General features: G+C 37.9%; 1 protein-coding gene across 1 annotated transcript in view; it reads left to right on the top strand.

Moving 5' to 3' along the window:
* SIM1 (SIM bHLH transcription factor 1) overlaps positions 1 to 13,910 on the top strand; it is a 113,459-nt gene that overhangs the window by 31,743 nt on the left and 67,806 nt on the right. Inside the window, exons 7-9 of the mRNA XM_063917040.1 lie at positions 214 to 413; positions 1,462 to 1,568; positions 9,267 to 9,414. Coding sequence (XP_063773110.1) covers positions 214 to 413; positions 1,462 to 1,568; positions 9,267 to 9,414 — 455 coding nt within the window. The remainder of the gene's footprint in view (positions 1 to 213; positions 414 to 1,461; positions 1,569 to 9,266; positions 9,415 to 13,910) is intronic.

The following is a 13,910-nucleotide window of genomic DNA, read 5'->3' as shown; positions in this document are numbered from 1 at the left end:
CTCCATTCTTCAAGCATTGATGCAACAGGGAGGACAGTGTACAGGACTGAAGCGGAGAGGTAACACACCATCGAGAAAGATAAAGTTTAGATGTTGCCCACAGCAACCATTCAAGGTTTGATACATCTCCACTGGTTTTACTATAACAAATGTGAGTGAAAACAACATTTCTGTTATGAAGGAACATGAGGTCCTCATTCTTGTGTATTGCAGGTGATTCATTGCAGCGGGTACCTCAAGATCAGGCAGTACAGTCTGGACATGTCTCCTTTCGATGGCTGTTACCAGAATGTAGGCTTGGTTGCTGTTGGCCACTCCCTTCCTCCCAGTGCAGTCACTGAGATCAAACTCCATAGCAATATGTTCATGTTCAGAGCCAGCCTTGACATGAAGCTCATATTTCTAGATTCCAGGTAGGTTTGACTCATTAACTAAGTGGATAGTAAATAGGGCAAATGATAAAATAAATAAAAATTAAATTGCTCTTATCTTTCACCAGTCATTATTCTATGAAGCTTATGCTGTACATTAAATGTGAATTCCACTTCACTTTAAGCTATTGTATATAAAAGTTGTTAGATAATACTATAAGTAAAAAGGAATGAAATATCACTTGCATTTAGTATTATCTAGAGCGAAAAAGTTGGTGGCGAGATTTCCAACAGTATGTACTATTTAGTTGTGACGAAAAGGATGTGTATATAACATAATACAGGTTGAGTATCCCATATCCAAATATTCCGAAATACAGAATTTTTGAGTGAGACTGAGATAGTGAAACCTTTGTTTTCTGATGGCTCACTGTACACAAACTGTGTTTAATACACAAAGGTATTAAAAATATTGTATTAAATGACCTCCAGGCTGTGTATATAAGGTGTATATGAAACATAAATGAATAGTGTGAATGTACACAAACTTTGATAATGCACAAAGTTATTAAAAATATTGGCTAAAATGACCTTCAGGCTGTGTGTATAAGGTGTATATGTAACATAAATGCATTCTGTGCTTAAACTTGGGTCCCATCACCATGATATCTCATTATGGTATGCAATTATTCCAAAATACGGAAAAATCCGATATCCAAAATACCTTTGGTCCAAAGCATTTTGGATAAGGGATACTCAACCTGTATAGAAAATGGGCTGTCCATAGCTTTCAGAAGCTTGAGTTCATCTCCGCCTTGGAGAGTGAGAAATTGCACAATGATAAAGTACCAACCAACCAATCAACTCCTGTCATTATTGAAACACAACCTGTAATATGGCAATTAGGAGCTGATTGGCTGGTACTTTATCACAGTGCAATTTATCACTCTCCAAGGCTTGATAAATCTGGGCCTAAACTCTGATCCACCAAGAATATGTTACAGGCTGCAATTATTCACCCTCTTACTATGTTTCATAAACTGGGACAGTGAACCTGAAATATTCTAATTATGTGTTTGATCTTCAACAGAGTTGCAGAGTTAACTGGATATGAACCTCAAGATCTGATTGAAAAGACATTGTATCATCATGTCCATGGATGCGACACATTCCACCTGCGGTGTGCACATCACTTATGTAAGAAATCTAAGTATTCATTAATCCCCATCTATTGACTTCTTAACTGATATCTAGAGATGACTGATGCTATGCTGAAATTTGCTGCAAAATAGCCTTTATGCAGATGCTTATAGTTCCAGCGGTGCTCCTTCTGTCCGAACCTGAATCAGGCCCCGTGTTTGGTATTAGCTTTTACATCATCATTCTGGAGACTACTGTACCTTTCCAGATTGTAATGTAAACTTTCATTTTCTGGAATGTAAATAGGGTTATACTGTGCATATATGGAAGGCCAAAGTATACTGACGAAAAGGAGTATAATATAGCCCTCATATGCAGAATGAGATGAATTCATATTTTGGGATATAGTTTTCAAAATGTGCCCAGCTGTACTCACATCCCTTGTGTAATTCCCCTTTCAGACTTAAAACCTCAGCTTTAACCCGGCTCAGATCCGGACCACTGAGTACGGGTTGAAGCTGGGATTTTCTGTACATACCCCTGTTCACACGACCTGGCATATGAAACTTGAATGTGAGGCACAAATGATATATTGTTAGTTAATGATGTAACGTACAATTGCAACAGGCTCACTGTGTATTCACTAATTCTCATCTATGGTATAAAAATTCTGTATATTTATGTTCATGTATAGACTTGTCAGTAGAGTTCTCTTGTGACAGCCCAGTTTATTATGTCCTTTCCTATGCTGTTGTGCATACTAAGATTCCCAAGCCTGTAGTGCATAAGCGCATTGAGTCCTGTTTGGAGAAAGAGCGCTATATAAATAAAATTATTATTATTATTAATTATTATTATTATTATTATTATTATAACATGTGCATAAAATTGCCTTATTGGTTTTGCATGACTTATGCACCATGAACTGATGTATATAAGGGGACATATGTTTCTTACACACCAAACTGTTAATATTGTTGTTCAAAAACTCTATCTATCTATCTATCTATCTATCTATCTATCTATCTATCTATCTATCTATCTATCTATCTATCTATCTATCTATATATATTTATATATGTATATTTCCAAAGGATAAGTATTTAATTGTGATGTACGTTTATTTTTTGTTTCTCTTTTAAAATAATGTAGACTTTATTGTGTATAGCATCAGACTTATTTGGTTGTATAATAATTGTGACAGTGTAATATATATATCTATTGGGTGATACGCAATTTGAGAAACCGAAGCTAGTTAAGAGCTTCAGCCCTAATTGGGGTGTTACTTACAAATTGAGAAAAGCTATGTACTAGTCTGATGTATTGCTTTTAAAGTTTCAATGTCTTTTAACAGAAATGTGTTTTAAATAAATTGAACAATTATATTTCAAACATCTATTTGGTTGTATTCAAAACGCTAATTTTTGTTAAGGTTTACTTGTCATCTGAACTAATATTGGAAAAGTAAAGGCTATACTAAAAGTGAAGAGTGAAAAATAAGAATATAGCCCCCCCCTGTAGATACACCAATTACATTTCTAGTCTGATAAGGTCCACTCTGGCAGAGGACCATCTTCAGGAAATTAGCTGCCAAAGCCCTACAGAAAAGGCTTTTCCTGGATAATAATATACCACGCCAAACAATTAATAAATAAAAAAAAGCACAGTATCGGTAACAAAACTTTCATATCTGTATCTATATATGTTTTGCTGACTAAAACGAGGGCAAAAAAGAAAGAAAAAAGGATCTGTTTTGTTTAGGTTGTTTTTTTTACACTCAATATCTTTATTCGTTTCTCTTTCTAATATTCACATTGTCTTTAATCTTTACACCACTTTATATGTTTAAAAAAATATTTTGCATAAATGTTGTTTCTTATAGTGTGATATACAATATTATCCACTTTTAAATCAATCAATAAATGTTATATTTTAACAATAGTGCACCCTAAACAGATCCTTTTTCTTTCTGTTTTGTTTCTATGTGACAATATGATCTGTGGTTCCACCCCCTTTGCTTGATACATTATTTTTGTCCTACTATTATTAGGGGTTTTCTAGTATCAACTCTCCAGGTAGAGTGAACTATTATTTCCTTTCCCCCACATCTCCCTCTTTGTGTATGTAAAATGAGGTCAAAGCCATATACTGGGATAGTGTAATATTTCTAAATGTTTTTCTTAGCTTAACAAACAGTAGAAAGTTACTGAATGAAAGAATCTATGTTTGTTATCTTTGTCCATTTAGACAACATCAAGAACACTTTAGTCTTTTTAATGAAAATATCACATTTTTATAGAATTTATTTCAGATGCATCTTATGATGTAGCTGTTTTATTTGTCTCATAGCACCCTATATATGAAAGTAGTATTTATTCACAGTCTTCATTCATACCATTTGTCTTACACGCAAACATAACACTTAATTTTATATTAAAAATAACATGAGAAAACTACATTGTAACACATATTTGCATATATGTATTTCATGAATATGTCTTGATGAGCATATAAGTATTATAACAAATATTTTTCAACATGTCCCATACGCTATGTTTCTTTTTTTTTGTGCCTTTGTAGGGGGTCATCATGAATGTTAGAATCTCTTCTATTAATGATCTTTTAATGTAGGATTACAACAACTGCGTGATCATCTTTATTCATTTTCTCCTTTCTAAAAAGAAGAAATATGGATGTAATCTTTCAAAGTCTCTCTTGACTGACAAAATGTGATTGTTAATGGGAATAATTATTGCTCTGTGAGGGGTGCTTAGTATATGTTTTGTAATTGTATGGGCAGCACAGATGGTGTAATGGTTAGCATTACTGCCTCACTGCACTGATGTCATGGGTTTGATTCCCATCATGGCCCTAACTGTGTGGAGTTTGTATAATCTCCCCGTGCTTGTGTGGGTTTCCTCTGGGTATACACTCTGCGACTGTAAAGGGTGCTTAGTATACACTATGTGAATGTAAGTGGTGCTTAGTATACACTATGTACAGTGAATGTAATAGTATACACAATGCGGTATACTTACTAAGCCTCAGAAGGGTCTATTCAGGACGTTGATTTACACGTTAAAAATGAAGAAAGGAGTATCTCCGCATTTTTAACACAACCCCGCTATTCAGCAGAGGGTTAATGGAGTTATCTTCTCTGTCTGTACCCATCTCGCTGATTATCGCACAGTAGGGATCATTCCATTGATCTCTACTATGGTTTAACGTGTTATGCTGTTCAGCACGCATATACATGTTACACTTCACAAAATATCTTTACTTTATATAATGCCATTTCATAATAGCGTTATATAAAGAAAATCTTTAATTTTTCCCAAAAATATAGGGACAGAGGGATTTTTTTACATCAGTCCCTGCAGGATATTATGACAATTATGACAATTGGGCTATCAATTGGCGCTTGTTACACTGCAGAACTAACAATGCGAACAGGAGACTATTTACATTGTTATGTAAAAGCATGACATGCACAGAACGAAAACCAGAAGGGTTTGTTTTCGGATTTTTGAAAACAAAGCCTTCCAGAACTTCACAGGAACAGCTGTTACCGCGACCGCTGTTCCTGTGAAGTTTTATGCTGAATAGCCTGATAAAAAAGGGCTAACACCTTTTTTTGTGTCATTATTGCCTGATAATGATCGGGGCTATATCGACTTTCTTGCTGCATAGACCCCAGAGAGATAAAGTGGACAGAGTAAAAGGTCTATTTACTAAGCCTTGGATGGAGATAAAGGGGGACATGTACTAAGCAGTGAAAAGAGTTGAGAAGTGAGCCAGTGGAGAAGTTGCCCATGGGAACCAATCAGCAGCTCTGTATAATTTTATAGTATGCAAATGAAAAATGTTACTTGAATGCTGATTGGTTGCCATGGGTAACTTCTCCTCTGGCTCACTTCTCCACCCTTTTCCATGCTTAGTACCTCTCCCCCAAAGGGTGTAGTATGGTATGCCGGCGGTCGGGCTCCCAGCGACCAGCATACCGGCGCCGGGATCCCGACTGCCGGCATACCGACAGCGTGGCGAGTGCAAATGAGCCCCTTGCGAGCACAGTGGCATGCTACGCGCGCCACGCTATTTATTCTCCCTCCAGGGGGGTCATGGACCCCCAAGAGGGAGAAAAAGTGTCGGTATGCCGGCTATCGAGATTCCGGCGCCGGTATACTGTGCGCCGGGATCCCCACAGCCGGCAAACTGAAGACAAACCCCCCCAAAGTACCAGCCAACCAGTTCTTAGCTGCCATTTTTCAAACACAGCCTCTAACATGGCAGATAGTAGCTGATTGGCTGGTCCTTTATCTTTCTCCACTGCATTTCTCTCCAAGGTTTTATAAATAGACGCTATGTGAATGTAAGGGGTGCTTAGCATATGCTCTGTGAATGTAAGGGGTGCTTAGTATACACTATGTGACTGTAGGGGTGCTTAGTATACACTATGTGAATGTAAGGGGTGCTTAGTATACACTATGTCAATGGTTCCCAAACTTTCATGGCACCCCTTAGGGGGTGCTTAGTATACAGTTTATGAATGTAATGGGTGCTTAGTATATTCTCTGTGAATGTAAGGGATGCTTAGTATACACTCTGTGAATGTAAGGGGTGCTTATAAACTCTGTGAATGGAGGTGCTTAGTATACAATATGCGAATGTAAGGGGTGCTTAGTATACAAAATGTGAATTCAAGGGGTGCTTAATATACAATATGTGAATGTAAGGAGTGCTTAGTATACACTATGGGAATGTAAGAGGTGCTTAGTATATGCTCTGTGAATGTAAGGGGTGCTTAGTATATGCTCTGTGAATGTAAGGGGTGCTTAGTATATGCTCTGTGAATGTAAGGGGTGCTTAGTATATGGTCTGTGAATGTAAGGGGTGCTTAGTATATGGTCTGTGAATGTAAGGGGTGCTTAGTATATGCTCTGTGAATGTAAGGGGTGCTTAGTATATGGTCTGTGAATGTAAGGGGTGCTTAGTATATGGTCTGTGAATGTAAGGGGTGCTTAGTATATGGTCTGTGAATGTAAGGGATGCTTAGTATATGGTCTGTGAATGTAAGGGGTGCTTAGTATATGCTCTGTGAATGTAAGGGATGCTTAGTATATGGTCTGTGAATGTAAGGGGTGCTTAGTATATGCTCTGTGAATGTAAGGGGTGCTTAGTATATGCTCTGTGAATGTAAGGGGTGCTTAGTATATGATCTGTGAATGTAAGGGATGCTTAGTATATGCTCTGTGAATGTAAGGGATGCTTAGTATATGGTCTGTGAATGTAAGGGGTGCTTAGTATATGGTCTGTGAATGTAAGGGGTGCTTAGTATATGCTCTGTGAATGTAAGGGGTGCTTAGTATATGCTCTGTGAATGTAAGGGATACTTAGTATATGGTCTGTGAATGTAAGGGGTGCTTAGTATATGCTCTGTGAATGTAAGGGGTGCTTAGTATACGCTCTGTGAATGTAAGGGGTGCTTAGAATATGCTCTGTGAATGTAAGGGATGCTTAGTATATGCTCTGTGAATGTAAGGGATGCTTAGTATATGGTCTGTGAATGTAAGGGGTGCTTAGTATATGGTCTGTGAATGTAGGGGGTGCTCAGTATATGCTCTGTGAATGTAAGGGGTGCTTAGTATATGCTCTGTGAATGTAAGGGATGCTTAGTATATGGTCTGTGAATGTAAGGGGTGCTTAGTATATGGTCTGTGAATGTAGGGGGTGCTTAGTATATGCTCTGTGAATGTAAGGGGTGCTTAGTATATGCTCTGTGAATGTAAGGGATGCTTAGTATATGGTCTGTGAATGTAAGGGATGCTTAGTATATGGTCTGTGAATGTAAGGGGTGCTTAGCATATGGTCTGTGAATGTAGGGGGTGCTTAGTATATGGTCTGTGAATGTAAGGGGTGCTTAGTATATGGTCTGTGAATGTAGGGGGTGCTTAGTATATGGCCTGTGAATGTAAGGGGTGCTTAGTATATGGTCTGTGAACGTAAGGGGTGCTTAGTATATGGTCTGTGAATGTAAAGGGTGCTTAGTATATGGTCTGTGAATGTAGGGGGTGCTTAGTATATGGTCTGTGAATGTAAGGGGTGCTTAGTATATGCTCTGTGAATGTAAGGGGTGCTTAGTATATGCTCTGTGAATGTAAGGGATGCTTAGTATATGGTCTGTGAATGTAAGGGGTGCTTAGTATATGCTCTGTGAATGTAAGGGGTGCTTAGTATATGCTCTGTGAATGTAAGGGATGCTTAGTATATGCTCTGTGAATGTAAGGGATGCTTAGTATATGGTCTGTGAATGTAAGGGGTGCTTAGTATATGGTCTGTGAATGTAGGGGGTGCTTAGTATATGCTCTGTGAATGTAAGGGGTGCTTAGTATATGCTCTGTGAATGTAAGGGATGCTTAGTATATGGTCTGTGAATGTAAGGGGTGCTTAGTATATGGTCTGTGAATGTAGGGGGTGCTTAGTATATGCTCTGTGAATGTAAGGGGTGCTTAGTATATGCTCTGTGAATGTAAGGGATGCTTAGTATATGGTCTGTGAATGTAAGGGATGCTTAGTATATGGTCTGTGAATGTAAGGGGTGCTTAGTATATGGTCTGTGAATGTAGGGGGTGCTTAGTATATGGTCTGTGAATGTAAGGGGTGCTTAGTATATGGTCTGTGAATGTAGGGGGTGCTTAATATATGGTCTGTGAATGTAAGGGGTGCTTAGTATATGGTCTGTGAATGTAAGGGGTGCTTAGTATATGGTCTGTGAATGTAAGGGGTGCTTAGTATATGGTCTGTGAATGTAAGGGGTGCTTAGTATATGGTTTGTGAATGTAGGGGGTGCTTAGTATATGCTCTGTGAATGTAAGGGGTGCTTAGTATATGGTCTGTGAATGTAGGGTGTGCTTAGTATATGCTCTGTGAATGTAAGGGGTGCTTAGTATATGCTCTGTGAATGTAAGGGGTGCTTAGTATATGGTCTGTGAATGTAAGGGGTGCTTAGTATATGCTCTGTGAATGTAAGAGGTGCTTAGTATATGCTCTGTGAATGTAAGGGGTGCTTAGTATATGCTCTATGAATGTAAGGGGTGCTTAGTATATGGTCTGTGAATGTAAGGGGTGCTTAGTATATGGTCTGTGAATGTAAGGGGTGCTTAGTATATAGTCTGTGAATGTAGGGGGTGCTTAGTATATGCTCTGTGAATGTAAGGGGTGCTTAGTATATGCTCTGTGAATGTAAGGGGTGCTTAGTATATGGTCTGTGAATGTAAGGGGTGCTTAGTATATGCTCTGTGAATGTAAGAGGTGCTTAGTATATGCTCTGTGAATGTAAGGGGTGCTTAGTATATGCTCTGTGAATGTAAGGGATGCTTAGTATATGGTCTGTGAATGTAAGGGGTGCTTAGTATATGGTCTGTGAATGTAAGGGGTGCTTAGTATATGGTCTGTGAATGTAAGGGGTGCTAAGTATATGCTCTGTGAATGTAAGGGATGCTTAGTATATGGTCTGTGAATGTAAGGGATGCTTAGTATATGCTCTGTGAATGTAAGGGGTGCTTAGTATATGCTCTGTGAATGTAAGGGATGCTTAGTATATGGTCTGTGAATGTAAGGGATGCTTAGTATATGCTCTGTGAATGTAAGGGATGCTTAGTATATGCTCTGTGAATGTAAGGGATGCTTAGTATAGATAATTGTGCATTACAGACATACACACAATCAATAAAGTAATGTCTGTGTTTCTCTTTGCAGTGCTGGTGAAAGGACAGGTCACGACTAAGTACTATCGGTTCCTGGCTAAACATGGCGGTTGGGTGTGGGTGCAGAGCTATGCTACGATTGTGCACAACAGCCGATCCTCCAGACCCCACTGTATTGTCAGTGTGAATTATGTGCTTACGTAAGTAAACCTGGGCATAATTGTATTCCATTATGGCTAATAAACAGTGTCCTTATTTGCTAATGCTGTGATGTTTTTGGCTAACATTACCGAGGGAAAAACCCCTTTGTTGGTTCTTCATGGTTCGCACGTTAAATGTATTGAGATATTTATATAGCACTTAAACAGCACATCTGGTTTTCTTCAATGCAGCACAGTTTGAGTGTCTTAATTTGAACCAGATTGGCCAATAAATCCATAAAAATAAAAGTGATGGGATATTTTTTTTAATCTATTGCTTATTTATAACAAGAAACTGAAGTTAGATGCCATTGATGTGCACTTATTTAATAGAAATCTGGCTCATGAGAGAATAGCAGCACTTTGACCAAGATGATTTTCCATGGGAATAGTATCTGTAATGTAACAAGACTTCTCTATAAGTCATATAAAGTTTATTATAAACCACATCTATGCTCAACTGTTGTGGGAGCCTGCGTGCCGGAGAACACAATAGTGTCTGCTCTATATATAACTAATGTTGCTACATGCAATCAACACTGCAGGACAAATTAAAGTTAAATATGCAAAAAACCCCGTTGAGAAACATATACAAATAAATCACACAAACAATCATACACAATTAAACCATATCAATACAAGCCAACACTAAAGAAACATACAGTAAACTATAAATAATGTAACAGATATTATATAAATGTTGACTACAGTTTGCAGTACCATGGTATAGCAATGACTTCTGTACTTTGCTCAGGTGCAGCCTCTTTGTAATGTATAATAAAACCGGTGCTTACCCATAGTCCATTTGCCTTGCTCCCTTGTTAGAGGAGCTCTATATCACATACCTCCCAACATGACCCTCTCCAGGAGGGACACAATGCTCTGCTCCTGGACTTTTCTCTTAATTTATGATTGCCAGCACCTGTTTTGAACAGGTTAATGGATACGAAAGTCCAGGAGCAGAGCATTCTGTCCCTCCTGGAGAGGATTCATGTTGGGAGGTATGATATCCCAACATTTTATGTTCAAATACGAACGGTGAAGGCAAAATGCAATGCACAGTGTTAAGCTGAAATGTCTCCCAAACTCTTTTAAAGACTAATGTATTTTCTCCTCGCTCTCTTACAGAGAGCTAGAGTCCTTCCCACACCTTCCTACTAATGGGATCTGATACAAGACAAAAAAAGAGACTGCAGTCATTTGAGCTGCTGTGAAATCTCTGACATTGACCCAGTTTAGGAATCTGCCAATCCATGCAGAGCATTTAAACTGAGCAAGTCTGCCAACATGTCACTCAAAACGGCCTGTTAAGTTAGAGAAACATCTGCCTCCTAACATGATAGTCTGCTGCAGTAAAGTGATGTAGAGCATGATGGACAACCTTAGTAAAGGTCATATATTTCAGAACTATTATTCAATGTAGTTTAACACTGCCTTGGATAATAAAACTTTTCTTGCTTTTAAATATCCATTATTTTAGTGCAAAGGATATATTTCTTTTTTCATGTGAGTCTCTAATTCAGTGAGCAGTAGAGGTAAAGGAATAGAATTTGTGTGTTTGGTCCAAGTGCAGGATATATTGCATGTGGCTCTAGTAATTATTCCTCTATTTTACATATATGCACTCAATATGCACTGTAACTGCATTGGGTGCATGATTTTCCCAGTGTTGGACTAAGGTACATAGGACTCACTAAGGACTCATCAAGGGAAGCAGGGGCCCACAAAACAGCCAGCTTGCTGAGGGTTTAGTAGAGTAGGAAAAGATGATACATAGGCTAGTAGGCAAAGTTCTCAGGCAATGGCATAGCGAGTATTTTCCATGTTACCTGGGGAGGGAGTCTGACACTGGGCTCTATCATAGAGAAGGTTTAGCTGTTTTAAAGACTCTGGGGGTAATTCCAAGTTGATCGCAGCAGGAATTTTTTTTAGCAGTTGGGCAAAACCATGTGCACTGCAGGGGAGGCAGATATAACATGTGCAGAGAGAGTTAGATTTGGGTGTGTTATTTTGTTTCTGTGCAGGGTAAATACTGTCTGCTTTATTTTTACACTGCAATTTAGATTGCAGATTGAACACACCCCACCCAAATCTAACTCTCTCTGCACATGTTATATATGCCCCTCCTGCAGTGCACATGGTTTTGCCCAACTGCTAAAAAAATTCCTGCTGCGATCAACTTGGAATTACCCCCTCTGTCTGTGAACTGAGCTCAGCAATGTTTGCTCTGTCTTGTCCTCTATTTCACTTATGTCAGCCTCTATGGTATCTATAGCTCCATATAAATAACTACAATGATGGTGATGATTTTTTAGTTCATAATTAAATATATGCTTCATATTGGGTTGCTTGAATTATATTCAGTATAAATGCAGAACTAGTAACAGGCTTATAAATTTCAAGTGCAATCTTGTAATAATATTAAATGATGCAGTGAAAAAAACAGAATACATTTTACCATACTGGACTTTCATATGAAAAAAGACTTGGTATATGTTTCTTGTTTAAATTCTTAGCACTAGCTTAACTTATTTTGGTATAAATTAATGTTCTGAATGAAGTCAGGAATACATTGATTCTGTGCATGCCTTGTATACTGACCCACCAATCAGAACCATGTGGAAAAAAATCCTAATGTTTCTGATTGGTCAACTGGGGAAGAGAAGTCTGCTATTCCAGGCTTTAATCATTGGTAGGTTTTGCAAGGGAACTTTGTAGGATTTCTTTTTTTTTGTCATCTTCCTTTTGGTAACATTAGCTGGAAGACAGAAAAGAGAGAGGAGGGTAACCAAGGGCAGATGGAAATCCTTGCCCATTATACAGGGACTCAAGTTCAATTCAGCACCAACAATACCACTGGGTTTCTTCTGCCACACTTCACCGAATGCTTGCCAAAGTTAACTTCATTGTATATCAATGCTGTTGGCTTGTACACCACCATTTAGTAGACTACCCCAGAGAACGGCAGTAAGGAGTGACAACTAACTATTACAGTTGTCAAGAGGACAATGGAATAGTAATAGAAATATATCCAAATCGAGACAAAAACTGAAAACTATGTGTGGATTGTAGGTAATAGGACATAGGTAAATTTGTAAAAAGTAAAAATGGCATACAGTACACTTCTACGGCTATTACAATAAAAGAATAACCATGAAACACTTCCCAGTAACACAGTTAATGTCTGCTATTTGTATGGGGATACATTTCATGGCTCCCAGTCACACAAACCCTTGTTTGCTCGTTCCTGCATTCCACTATTCAGCAAATCCTTCTGAAAGGGCTCATTTCTCCAGAAAGAGAAACACCTCCCCTGATTAGAGGGCACACAATTCCATCCCAATGTAGGACGCATGTGTTGTTTTCTCTCTTGATCTGCTCACATGAGTATCGCAGAGATCCCAATCCTTTGTACTGCAAATCACTGCAAATTGTCCCACTTACAAAGCGCACACAGAGCTTGTTTTTAGAGGGCCAATTGAGGCATATATTAGAGAATGCAACAAATTGAGAGCATGGATAGCAAACTGTATTTTTATTATTTTATGCTGTTAACATAGTAGACAATAAAAAATATACAACTTGGTCCACCGACCACAATCATGTTACAATTATTAGATGATAATTGTAATTATTGTGTCTTGTACTTTTATGTTTCTATGCTGGTAATATGGAGAGAAAAAGTTCATAAATTACATTTCTTCTATATTACACTTGTTGATGTTTACCATATTTGCTATGATGGCAATTTACTAACCTAATTGTTGAGATAGCTCCTATAATACATTTCAGTATACAATCTAACTTACAGATGTCTATATTGTCATAAGTGTAAAAATATACATAATGTGTACTGTATTTTATAACAGATATAAAATATGCAGAAGTGCTTTCATCCATGCGTTTCTAAAAAATAATGTAAATTCTCAAATGTTTAAAATATAATGACATGGAAAATATTTTTTTGTAATTATACAAATAATTGTTAGAAATAATTGCAGGAAAAAACAAGCAATAAAGAAGCCTTTATCATTTTCACTGTTTAACTAATGGTTAATTTTATCCAAGAGCATGCATACTATTTGCTACATACTTCTGCAATCCTGGCAGTCATAGAACTCTTATTTAAGGCTAAGGGACTTGTTTGCTGCTCTTTGCTCATGACATACTCACTCATCACCCCGTTACAAGAACGTATGATGAACTGAGCCAAGAGATAGAGCTAAGCGGCTTATTTACTGTAGGCATCTGTGATTAATAGTAAACCCTTTTGATTATTTACAGTATTCTGAAAGCATTAGCGCTAGAGACTGCACAGCTACATTATATCATTATTAGCTGGCTGTTGACAATAGCCCCGTGTGATAACATATGTTGCTAATCCAAAGATAATATATTGTGTGTCCATTTATTAAAGCTAGATAAACTCTTTCCCTATACAGAATACGGGTGTTTTTGTCAGAGGGTTACAATAGCAGGCGGGACAATGCGGCGGG

Source organism: Pseudophryne corroboree, chromosome 4 (genome assembly GCF_028390025.1).
Source record: "Pseudophryne corroboree isolate aPseCor3 chromosome 4, aPseCor3.hap2, whole genome shotgun sequence".
Lineage (NCBI taxonomy): Eukaryota > Metazoa > Chordata > Amphibia > Anura > Myobatrachidae > Pseudophryne > Pseudophryne corroboree.
The sequence above is the reverse complement of the archived record's forward strand: the minus strand, read 5'-3'. Positions and strand labels throughout refer to the sequence as shown.